The sequence below is a fragment of the Podarcis vaucheri genome, assembly GCF_965113315.1.
Source record: "Podarcis vaucheri genome assembly, chromosome: 16".
Lineage (NCBI taxonomy): Eukaryota > Metazoa > Chordata > Lepidosauria > Squamata > Lacertidae > Podarcis > Podarcis vaucheri.
Window position 1 is genome coordinate 2,999,547 of NC_138754.1, and position 12,947 is coordinate 3,012,493.

Consider the following 12,947-nt stretch of genomic DNA (forward strand, 5'->3'; position numbering starts at 1 on the left):
ACGCCGCCGCGGCTCTTGGGCCCCCCGCCCCCCCCCCTCGGAGAGCGCGAGCGCCGTCACGCGACCGGCCACGCCCCCTTCTCCCTCTCTGCCTCCGCCTCCCTCCGCCTCCTCGCCGGCTTCCGTAGGCGCCGCCGCACGCACGCACGAGGACGCATGCGCACAAGCGGGCGAGCCCATTCGGCGCGCATAGTAGACCCAAACTCGGGTCGCCCGCTGCTGTAGGACTACAGTTCCCATCATCCCCGACCACTGGTCCCGCTAGCTACGGATGATGGGAGTTGTAGTCCCCCCCAAAAAAACCCAGCGGAGACCCAAGTTTGGGAAACTCTGGTCTAGTTAGCTTCAGGTTACAGGCGCTTCAGGTTACAGACTCCACTAACCCAGAAATAGTGCTTCAGGTTAAGAACTTTGCTTCAGGATAAGAACAGAAATCATGCGGCGGCAGCGGGAAGCCCCATTAGCTAAAGTGGTGTCTCAGGTTAAGAACAATTTCAGGATAAGAACAGACCTCTGGAACGAAAAAAACACATGGATGTACATTTCCAGAATGCAAGATACAGTGGTACCTTGGGTTACAGATGCTTCAGGTTACAGACGCTTCAGGTTACAGACTCTGCTAACCCAGAAATATTACCCCAGGCTAAGAACTTTGCTTCAGGATGAGAACAGAAATCAGGCTCTGACAGCTTGCCGGCAGCAGGAGGCCCCATTAGCTAAAGTGGTGCTTCAGGTTAAGAACAGTTTCAGGTTAAGAACGGACCTCCGGAACGAATTAAGTTCTTTAACCTGAGGTACCACTGTAGTAGCCTGCATCTTAAAAAGCAGAGACATCACCTTGCCAACAAAGGTCCGTATAGTTAAAGCTATGGTTTTCCCAGTAGTGATGTATGGAAGTGAGAGCTGGACCATCAAGAAGGCTGATCGCCGAAGAATGGGTGCTTTTGAATTCTGGTGCTGGAGGAGACTCTTGAGAGTCCCATGGACTGCAAGAAGATCAGACCTCTCCATTCTGAAGGAAATCAGCCCTGAGTGCTCACTGGAAGGACAGATCCTGAAGCTGAGGCTCCAAGACTTTGGCCACCTCATGAGAAGAGAAGACTCCCTGGAAAAGACCCTGATGTTGGGAAAGATGGAGGGCACAAGGAGGAGGGGATGACAGAGGACGAGATGGTGGGACAGTGTTCTCAAAGCGACCAGCATGAGTTTGACCAAACTGCGGGAGGCAGTGGAAGACAGGAGGGCCTGGCGTGCTCTGGTCCAGGGGGTCACGAAGAGTCGGACATGACTAAACGACTAAACAACAACAACAGTTAAGTCTGGCTCTGAGGACCAGGAAGACGGTCAATGCCCTTCCCAATTCCCCCCCCCCTCCGTCGCTGAGAAGTGGGAGGATAGCTGGCTTCCCGAACTGCCTCCTATTTCAGAAGACCAGAGCAGGGATGGAGAACATCAGTATATTGCATTTTTAATACATGTATATATACAGCTGTGGAAGAGCCATAGCTCAATGATAGATTCCTGTTTGCCCCCCCCCTGAGAGCATGAGCGCTGCCACACGACCAGCCACGCCCCCTCTCCCTCTATATGCCTCCATCTCCCTCTGCCTCCTTTCCAGCTCGTCGGCTTCCATAGGCGCCGGCACCGCACGCACGATGACGCATGCGCACAAGCGGGCAAGCGGATTCCACGCACGCATAGTAGACCCAAACTCAGGTCTCCAGCTGCTTTAGGACTACAGTTCCCATCATCCCTCGCCACTGGTCCTGCTAGCTAGGGGTGATGGGAGTTGTAGTCCAAAAAGAAACAACAACAGCTGGAGACCCAAGTTCGGGAAACTCTGGTCTAGTTAGTGTAGTACCCTGTGTGGTTCCCTCAGGCGAGCCAAGGGAAAAGGCATGGATCATGGGAGATGTAGTCTCAGGAAGGAAGGGTGGCTGTATGGCAAAGGTAAGGGTAAAGGGACCATTAGATCCAGTCGTCGCCGACTCTGGGGTTGCGGTGCTCATCTCGCTTTATTGGCCAAGGGAGCCGACGTACAGCTTCCGGATCATGTGGCCAGTAGGACTAAGCTGCTTCTGGTGAACCAGAGCAGTGCATGGAAATGACGTTTACCTTCCCGTCGGAGCGGTACCTATTTATCTACTTGCACTTCATGCTTTCGAACTGCTAGGTTGGCAGGAGCAGGGACCGAGCAACGGGAGCTCACCCCATCGCGGGGATTCGAACCACCGACCTTCTGATCGGCAAGTCCTAGGCCCAGTGGTTTAACCCACAGCGCCACCTGCGTTTTACTCTGCATCAATCGCACTCCCAAAGTTAGCCACGATTGTATGAAATCCTACTTTACCCCCGGAAAAACAGCTTTGAACCAAACAGAAAAAAGAACCACCTAGCTGTGTTTTAAGCTGGTGAGGTATACACAGTCTATGAGCCTTTTTTGGCTAAAGGATGGGACATGAAAGCAGTAAAGAAATCCTAATAAATGCAATAAAAAGGTGGAGAGGCTTGCAACATTAGAAGCAACAGTCATTACCATCTCGTATCATATTGCCTCCCTCCCCACAAGACCATTAAGTCCAGCGTCTAAAATCCCTTTATTGTCCGAGCTGGGGGAGAATGTGCCTCCTTCCTCCCGTGCTGGAGCTACCAACCCTCACAGGAGTTTAATCCTGGGGGGGAAATGTTACAGGATTTGCAATTTGGGGCAAGTCACATCCAAAATCAGGTAGAGAATGCAATTCCCTTTCCATGCGCTAATAAACATTAAGGCACTGCATGTTAATTAATGATCTCAACTATTAATAACTCATTAATTAGAGCCTAAATCCTCGTCGCAGAGCTTCATGGGAATTGCAGTCCAGGGCAGCCAGTAAATCTAAAACGGTTCCCTGGGCGCCGCTATGCCAAGACTGCGCACGCGCCTTTGCTGCAATGCCTCATGGGAGTTGGAGTTCAGGAATAGAGACAGGCAGACTAGGACACGCCCCTTTGGAAGGGCCGCTGCTCCAAGGGGGGGAAAACGTGAGCAAGCGGAGAGGTACGTTCTCCGTCCTCGCGCGGCGTCAGGGGAGGCGCGCCCCGCCTCTTTCGCGCAAGGGCTTTCGGGGGCTGTAGTTCCGCTGAGTGGGGAGTGGGTAGCAGGTTGCTATGGGCAACCACAGCGCGGGGGCCTGGCTTGCTTCTTTCACAGCGTGCAACGTTTCCTGAACCCACCCTTGAAAATAAGATAAAAATAAAACCGAGTTTTGCTGACAACATTCGCTGTTATGATAGCCATGTTATTTAGAGCCATAGAATCAATCATGAGCTGGAAGGGGGGGCCAGGCAAATGGGTGGGGTATAAATTATTATTATTATTATTATTATTATTATTATTATTATCATCATCATCATCACCATCATCTAATCCAAGCCCCTACAAGGTGGGAATCCCAGCTAGATCAGACATGGCACATGGCCATACAATTTGTTGTTCCGACATTTACAAATTAACCTTTGCATATTCAGTGCTACTTTCCTGCTCACTTAATGAACTGTGCACACTCAGAAATAATAAACTGTACCCTGCTTTTCTGTTTTATAAACAATTTTGGGCATTACGGCTGTTATTTTGTATAATCCAGTGCAGACCCACTGAAACTTGTGGACATAGCTACAGCCACCATAAATTCTAAGCCATGGTTCCCAACCACCACCACCACGCCGAAGAATTGTGAGAGTTATAGTTTGTTAGCATCTTAAAAAGCAGAGACATCACCTTACCAACAAAGGTCCGTATAGTTCAAGCTCTGGTTTTCCCAGTAGTGATGCATGGAAGTGAGAGCTGGACCATAAAGAAGGCTGATCGCCAAAGAATTGATGCTTTTGAATTGTGGTGCTGGAGGAGACTCTTGAGAGTCCCATGGACTGCAAGAAGATCAAACCTCTCCATTCTGAAGGAAATCAGCCCTGAGTGCTCACTGGAAGGACAGATCCTGAAGCTGAGGCTCCAAGACTTAGGCCACCTCAGGAGAAGAGAAGACTCCCTGGAAAAGACCCTGATGTTGGGAAAGATGGAGGGTGCAAGGAGAAGGGGACGACAGAGGACGAGATGGTGGGACAGTGTTCTCAAAGCTACGAACATGAGTTTGACCAAAGTGCGGGAAGCAGTGGAAGACAGGAGTGCCTGGCGTGCTCTGGTCCAGGGGGTCACGAAGAGGCGGACACGACTAAATGACTAAACAACTGCTTTTGTTTCATAAACAGTTTTGGACATTACGGCTGTTATTTTGCATTGGTCATACTCAGAGCAGACCCACTGAAATCTGTGGACATAGCTACAGCCACCATAAATTCTAAACAGCCATGGTTCCCCACCTCCACCACCACGCCAAAGAATTGTGGGAGTTTTAGTTCGTTAGCATCTTAAAAAGCAGAGACATCACCTTACCAACAAAGGTCCGTATAGTTAAAGCTCTGGTTTTCCCAGTAGTGATGTATGGAAGTGAGAGCTGGACCATAAAGAAGGCTGATCGCCGAAGAATTGATGCTTTTGAATTCTGGTGCTGGAGGAGACTCTGGAGAGTCCCATGGACTGCAAGAAGATACAACCTCTCCATTCTGAAGGAAATCAGCCCTGAGTGCTCCCTGGAAGGACAGATCCTGAAGCTGAGGCTCCAAGACTTTGGCCACCTCAGGAGAAGAGAAGACTCCCTGGAAAAGACCCTGATGTTGGGAAAGATGGAGGGCACAAGGAGAAGGGGACGACAGAGGACAAGATGGTGGGACAGTGTTCTCGAAGAGACCAGTGTGAGTTTGACCAAACTGCGGGAGGCAGTGGAAGACAGGAGCGCCTGGTGTGCTCTGGTCCAGGGGGTCACAAAGAGGCGGACACGAATAGACGACTAAACAACAACAAGAGTGCTGAGAGTTCTTAGGAGATCTCTGTTCCCCCTTCCCAGAGCTACAATTCTCAGAGTTCCCTCTATACCTGTCCGCATTTTCCTCGGAGACTCAGGGAAACCTCTTCCGAAAGGCGAGAGGCACCCTTCTCCTCCCAGAGGCACCCGCCAACCAGAGGAGGAGAAGTGGGCGATATTAATTAACAGCTTGCGCATTTGATTGTCAACACATATGGGCTAATGGGAAGCTAATCGAGTCAATGTTTGCAAATGCTCACAGCTGCGTCGGCTTAAGGGGAAACAGAGCAGGGTTGTGCGTGTTGTTGTTTTGCACTCAAGCAAACCTCTGCAACAGCAAATGTTTGCCTGGAAGGCCTGCCTGCAAGAGTCGCGCACCTGGGCAGGTAAAAGCGTTTGCATTTTCCGCATGCAGGGACACACACCCCTGGGTGCAGCTAGCTGGACATCGCTCTACCGTACAGGAGAGGGACCCTTGCAGGATCAAATTAACAGTCTTCATTTGGTCCCATCTTTGCTGAATTGGAACACAGCAAGGTTTGTTTTGAAATTTAAAAATTGAGGTCTTATAAATATAATAAATGGTCATAACTGCATAGATAAACCACATGTCTGAAACCCTGCAGAAAAAGTCCTGAAGCCATTTTGTCCCTCCCAAATTGACCACAAATATTTCTCTGCAAGGTCGAAGGAAAATGGAAAGGCCTCCCCATTGTCTTTTCGTTCACAAATCCTGTCTTAAGGGTATGTCTGTGTATGAATAGGGTGAGCCTGTGACCTGGCTCAGGAACTAAGTATTTATAATTACAAAAGACTGACCAGGCTCCCCAGGGTATCCAATCAATTGAGCATTAACAAGTAACCGGCCAGACAGGAAGTAAACAATGCACTCAGATTTCTGTTGTAGACCACCCCTTCTGTGATGTAGGTATGATGTTTCTGGGGGTGGTCTTGGACTCCAGGGTGGGCAATTTAAAATTTCTATATAAGAGCGAACACACCTTTGTTCTGGGTCCTCCTCTTTTCCTGCGTGTGAGGGGAGCACCCTGTTGCAACAGTTCAACAAAGATCAGGCTTACTAGCTGCTTTGCTTCTCCATATTCTCTGTTTGGCCTCTGTTATTTTCTACGACGGATGGAGAACCTGCAAAGGACTCTATAAGGGCTCTTGTGTCCCCCATAAGGGAATAAGGGTAGATTTTTGTTTATTACAATTTCCAGGTATTCCTGCCTCAGATTCCCGACACAACAAGCCTTCCCTCCGGAAAGCAGGCTTCCCTCCGGTTTCAGAGTTACATGAGCTTCGTATTATGAGGTGCACTAAAGAAACAGAATTGGAAACTTGGGGTGGTTTCTGCATGCGATGGGGATGATGTCAACTGCTAGCGTTTCCCCTGCCCCTTGGCCATGGGTGCAATCTCAGAGTGGGCTGTGGGTTTCGGGGTTTATTGCACCAAACACAGGCTAACCCATCAGCTCTGCTGTGAGATCAGTTCCCTCAGGCCTCCTCACCCAGAGCTGTCACCTGGGGGCAGCCATTCCCTCCGACTGCCTCAGTGGGAGAGATGGGAGGCAGAAAATTTGCTCCGTCAGCTCTGCCGAAAGGCCAGCTCCAGCAGGCGCCTTCTACCCCCACACTGTGCCAGCATTTGATCATACCACCAAAAAAAAATTGTTTAAGAATTGGGGCCCGAATTTGTTTTTTTCCTCCTCCCTCCCTGTGCCTTTTTCCTTGTGTGTCGTGGTGGTCTTTCTTTCTTTCTTTCTTTCTTTCTTTCTTTCTTTCTTTCTTTCTTATATGCCTGCAGGCAGAGACTTGTCTTGTTTTAATTGAATGTATGTAAGCCACTCTGGGAGACATCACCTTGCCAACAAAGGTCTGTATAGTAAAATCTATGGTTTTCCCAGTAGTGATGTATGGAAGTGAGAGCTGGAACATAAAAAAGGCTGATCGCCAAAGAATTGATGCTTTTGAATTGTGGTGCTGGAAGAGACTCTTGAGAGACTGCAAGAAGATCAAACCTCTCCATTCTGAAGGAAATCAGCCCTGAGTGCTCACTGGAAGGACAGATCCTGAAGCTGAGGCTCCAAGACTTTGGCCACCTCATGAGAAGAGAAGACTCCCTGGAAAAGACCCTGATGTGGGGAAAGATGGAGGGCACAAGGAAAAGGGGACGACAGAGGACGAGATGGTGGGACAGTGTTCACGAAGCTGCCAACATGAGTTTGACCAAACTGTGGGAGGCCGTGGAAGACAGGAGTGCCTGGCGTGCTCTGGTCCATGCACACGAAGAGTCGGACACGACTAAATGACTAAACAACAGATAGTGGGACGTGAGGGCAATGCCTCCCTATCTTCCTTCCAGTTGAGGTCAGACAGGCCCACTCTCACTGTTGAACTTCCAACACCAAGTGAAGTCTTCTTTCATTCCAGCAGGCAGTTAAACTGAATCCCGATTTTATGGGTTCCACTTACTTTTATCTGCATTGCATTGTTTTTCCCAGCTTTTGAGACGAAGAGGTACGTAGTCAAAATGAGTATCGCCAGCTGCCCTGTGGAAAGGATCCCAGTGCCTTTTAAATAGGTTAGCAGCACATATTTTTGAAGTCTGTCCATTGAATGATATTGCTTGTAAGCCACACCCTGGTAAGGTTTGTATCTTGAGATGCAGGATCTAAATTGCAACACATCCATCATCCTGTCAAAAGGTAGGCGATTCATCCTCCCGCAAGTTTCTCAGGGACCAGGCCTACTGCTCAGACTTACCAGAGAAGGTTGATTTGTTCTCTGGTGCCAGTTTTTAGTTGTTTTTATCAGGTTTCAAATATATAGAAAATTTTAAAAACCCTCCTTGTTATGTTGTGGGTGAACATATCAGACGACACAGCGGTTCTTCAAACAGCTCTTGTTGATTCACAGGCCAGAACAGAACTGAACTGAAGGGTTCAGCCAGCCTGCTTATATAGAGCTCCACTAGAACGCAACTGTAACCACTTTCTCTAACTATCCAATCACTTAATGTCACTTTCAATCCCTCATTTGCATATGTGGACCTGAGTGAAAACTATCTACAGTATCCCCCTGGTGGCCCAGGGTGAGAACTTCAGTACATAACACTCCCAATCTGGGATAGGTATAAGAGGATGAATCACAATACAGATATTTTGACAAAAGAAAAAGGGACAAAGTCCATTAACTTTGCGATTGTTACTATACATCCTATTACGTTTACATGCGGGATCTCAACTACAGCTTCCATGGCAGATGGCCATTTGAAATCTCCCAAAGAGGAGTTTCTTGAAGGGAAATTGTCTAAACGGCCATGTTGTCTGGGAGTAATTCCCTTTTTCATGATTTCCCAAGCAAGGATAATGCAAACTTTTACCTTTCCATAAAAAGCTGTTTGCATCATTGAAAGCTGTTATTGCATTTTCCTTTTAAGACAAAAGATGTTAACATATGACTTGTTTTTTCTAAACTAAAACCTCAGTATTCAGATTAAACTGCCGTGTTGGCACTTTGCGATAAATAACTGGGTTTTGGGTTGCAGTTTGGGCACTGGGTTTCTAAAAGGTTTGCCACCACTGGTATAAAGCACCTCTCTGGGTTCCCAAGGCTCTGTCTCTGTAAACATGTATAGGTTTTGCTGACATGTTGTGTTCATCCTTCTCTATGTGGAAGCCACTGCCTGCAGGGACTAAGACAAAAGGGGACCCACAGTATAAATGCGGACCCCTCCAAGCCTCTATGTGGCCCCCGGCACCCTTTGCAGGCCACACACCCACACCTCCCGTGCTTTGCATGCCCCTCAAGTGTTGGATGGTAGCTAATGGATTCGGGTTGAATCCTGACAAGACAGAAGTACTGTTCTTCGGGGACAGGTGGGTGTGAGGGACTCCCTGGTCCTGAATGGGGTAACTGTGCCCCTGAAGGAGCAGGTGTGCAGCCTGGGAGTCATTCTGGACTCACAGCTCTCCATGGAGGTGCAGGTCAATTCTGTGTCCAGGGCAGCTGTTTACCAGCTCCACCTGGTATGCAGAATGAGACCCTACCTGCCTGCAGACTGTCTCACCAAAGTGGTGCATGCTCTGGTTATCTCCCACTTGGACTACTGCAATGCGCTCTACGTGGGGCTACCTTTGAAGGTGACTTGGAAACTACAACTAATCCAGAATGCAGCAGCTAGACTGGTGACTGGAAGCAGCTGCCAAGACCACATAACACTCGTCTTGAAAGACCTACACTGGCTCCCAATACGTTTCCGAGCACAATTCAAAGTGTTGGTGTTGACCTTTAAAGCCCTAAATGGCCTCGGTCCAGTATACCTGAAGGAGCGTCTCCACCTCCATCATTCAGCCCGGATGCTGAGGTCCAACTCCAAGGGTCCTCTGGTGGTTCCCTCATTGCGAGAAGCCAAGTTACAGGGAACCAGGCAAAGGGCCTTCTCGGTGGTGGCCCCCGCCCTGTGGAACGCCCTCCCACCAGATGTCAAGGAGAAAAACAACTACCAGACTTTTAGAAGACATCTGAAGGCAGCCCTGTTTAGGGAAGCTTTTAATGTTTGATGCATTACTGTATTTTAATATTTTGTTGGAAGCTGCCCATAGTGGCTGGGGAAGCCCAGCCAGATGGGCAGGGTACAAATAATAAATAATTATTATTATTATTATTATTATTATTATTATTATTATTATTATTATTATTATTTCTGCAAGGCTGAAATGCCTCCTTGAACTCTGATGATGCTTCTTGCAGACACAGAGAGGGCTGTGTGTTTAGAAACTAGCCTACTGTAGAAAAAAGTAAAATTTGCATGCGTTGATCCACTCCCTTTAGCCCACCCCAGTAAGTGGACCTCAAGGGGTTGCCCAGAAGGGAATGCGGCTCTCAGGCAGAAAACATTCCCCACCATGGCCTAGGACCCTGCCTTCCCCAACCTGCAGTTGTTGTTTTTCTGGAGAGCTGCCATCGTCCACGCTCTGGGTTGAAGGAAGTTGTAGCTGAGCCAGGCAGGGCTGAGAGCAGGTTTCAGGCGTGGGGGACCTTTGGCGCATCAGGTGTCGCTGAACTATAACTCCCACCAGCCCCACAAGCATGGGCAATAAGCCAGGGGTGATGGGTGCCATAGCATCTGGGCGGCCAAAAGTTTCCGGCAGGCAGACCCCAACTTTTGCAAAATGAATCCAGATGCAGTAGCCTTTGTTCTGACCCAGCCAAGAGGCGACTCCTAACGTTCTCAAAAGCAGGTGCGCGCGCACCAAGGAGCTTTCTCCAAGGGATGGGGGTCAAACCCCTTGGAGCTGCAAAGTTTATCAACCGATAGCAGGCTGCAAAGATCTTTTTTAGAAGCAGACTCAAAGCAAGCCACCCTTGCTTTAATGCATGGGAGGGCAAACTCAAAGGACGTGGGTGGCACTGTGGTCTAAACCACTGAGCCTCTTGGGCTTGCCAATCAGAAGACTGGCGGTTCGAATCCCCACGACAGGGTGAGTTCCCGTTGCTCTGGCCCTGCGCCTGCCAACCGAGCAGTTCAAAAGCACGTCAAAGTGCAAGTAGATAAATACCGTATTTTTCGCCCCATAAGACGCACTTTTCCCCCTCCAAAAATGAAGGGGAAATGTGTGTGTGTCCTATGGGGCGAATGCAGGCTTTTGCTGAAGCCTGGAGAGTGAGAGGGGTCAGTGCACACCCACCCCTCTCGCTCTCCAGGCTTCAGGAAGCTCTGCGCAACCCTCGGGAGACCGGCTCTGAGGGTTGCGCAGAGCTGCCTGCAGTCCCGGGACCAGCGCAGCTCTGCCCGGCCACCGGGAGCCGAGGGAGAAGCTCCGCCCCGCTCCCGGTGGCCGTGCAGAGCTGCCTGCGGTCCTGGGACCAGCGCAGCTCTGCGCCGCCATCCCGAGCGGGGCGCTAAGTCCCGCCCCGCTCGGGATGGCGGCACAGAGCTGCCTGCCCTCCCGGGACTGGTGCACTTCTCCCCATCGCCAGTCCCACAAGCTCGGGGGACAGCGGGGAGGCAGTGCGTGCCTTCCCACTGTTCCCCGACCTGGTTCTTCCAGCCCCGCACCTGGGGGGGGAAATAATTTTTTTCCCTTTATTTCCCCCCAAAGAAACTAGGTGCGTCTTATGGGCCGGAGCGTCTTATGGGGCGCAAAATACGGTAGGTACCACTCCGGCAGGAAGGTAAACGGCGTTTCTGTGCGCTGCTCTGGTTCGCCAGAAGCAGCTCTGTCATGCTGGCCACATGTCTGCGGACAAACACTGGCTCCCTCGGCCAATAAAGCGATATGAGCGCCGCAACCCCCGAGTCCTCCGCAACTGAACGGTCAGGGGTCCCTTTACCTAGGCAAACTAAGGTCCGGAGGGCCAGATCCAGCCCAATCGCCTTCTAAATCCAGCTTGCGGACAGTCCAGGAATCAGCGTGTTTTTACATGAGTAGAATGTGCCCTTTTATTTAAAATGCATCTCTGGGTTGTTTGTGGGGCATAGGAATCTCTTCACTTTTCCCAGCAAAACATAGTCCAGCCACCCACAAGATCTGAGGGACAGGGGACTGGCCCCCTGCTGAAAAAGTTTGCTGACCCCTGCTTAATGCATATGAAACACCTCCTCTTTTTTTTAAACACTCAACTCAGTATTTATTTCTACATTCACACAATGCTAGATTACATGATACGAGTCGATCCTCTACATTCTGCCACGGTGCTGCGCGGCCAACCGACAGGGTTAAATGCAGACATGGGGTAATCTCTGTTCTCTAGGGGGCTAGGCTGAGTTTGACGGGAGAAGTTCACTCTCTGCCTGAGAGGTGGATGGGCAGTTGGAGAGACATATTCTTTCGGAGGCGAGAAGAGGCAAGAAACCAGAACACATCTTTCCTCCTCAACTTTGTCAAACCCAATGCGCCTTTACACTGTTATTAATAATCTGAAAGTAACCCTTGATGGGCATACAAACTGAACTTCCTAGCGCTGGGATAAAAACTAAACTTCCTAGCACTGGACGGAGCTAATAGCCATATATATACATGACATATATAATTATATATATATAATTACTAAAAAGGCACTTTCTTTCCAAAAAGGGACCAGCCTTACAGATCAATTGCAAGGACTGCAAAGGTTCCTTCTTGCGGCCTTTGGGTGGGGCAAAAGCGTCCTTTTGGCCTTCAAACGTCCTCGCGTCCCGTCCCGATCAAACCCTTTTCAGAAAATCCTCCTTTTTTTTCTTTTTTGCAGCTTCAAGCAGGCCGTGCTGCTGGGCAGATGGGGCTCCCCAGACAGTCCCACCGCACGCTACAAGGGAGTTGGGTTGCCTCTGGGGAGCGAGCAGCAAAGGCGAAGCAGCTGGCGATGGACTAAGGGCCCGGCGAGTTTGCAGAGGGTTCCTTTTCCGGGGAGCAGGGAGCGGAGGAGAGGGGTTTGAGTTCATGTTTCCAGCACTCGGATGAGAGGCAAAGGTTTGGGGCCTGGAGACTTGGTGAGCCGTTTGCTGCAGGAGAGAGAAAGAAGACAAAGGGAAGGGAGAGAGATATTAGAGAATAAGCCGACATTAGGAAACGTGGAGGTAAAGGTGTTGGGATATTCCGTTCCACCTTAAGGAGCAGGAATGATTGCTGTGTGTCACATGCCTGTTTACACTCCAGCACAGCTTGCTGGGAAGTTTGTGTATAGCTTTTGCTTTAGCTGTCTTGCTTTGGACACGGAGGAGATCAGACATGTTTCCTTTTGTCCTGATGTACCGTATTTTAAAAAGGGACGCGGGTGGTGCTAGGGATGCGGTTGGCGCTATGGGTTAAACCACAGGGCCTAGGACTTGCCGATCAGAAGGTCGGCAGTTCAAATCCCCACGACAGGGTGAGCTCCCGTTGCTCGGTCCCTGCTCCTGCCAACCTAGCAGTTCGAAAGCACGTCAAAGTGCAAGTAGAGAAATAGGTACCGCTCCAGCGGGAAGGTAAACGGCGTTTCCATGTGCTGCTCTGGTTCGCCAGAAGCGGCTTAGTCCTGCTGGCCACATGACCCGGAAGCTGTACGCCGGCTCCCTCAGCC

At 49.9% G+C, this 12,947-nt stretch overlaps 1 protein-coding gene across 3 annotated transcripts in view; it reads right to left on the reverse strand.

Annotated features, from left to right (window-relative positions):
• Nucleotides 1-11,511: 11,511 nt before the first annotated feature.
• Nucleotides 11,512-12,947, reverse strand: part of TUFT1 (tuftelin 1) — a 55,506-nt gene continuing 54,070 nt past the window's right edge. For all 3 annotated transcript variants that reach the window (XM_082202408.1, XM_082202407.1, XM_082202409.1), the window contains exon 12: nucleotides 11,512-12,390. In XM_082202408.1, coding sequence (XP_082058534.1) covers nucleotides 12,327-12,390 — 64 coding nt within the window. In that variant the 3' untranslated portion in view covers nucleotides 11,512-12,326. The remainder of the gene's footprint in view (nucleotides 12,391-12,947) is intronic.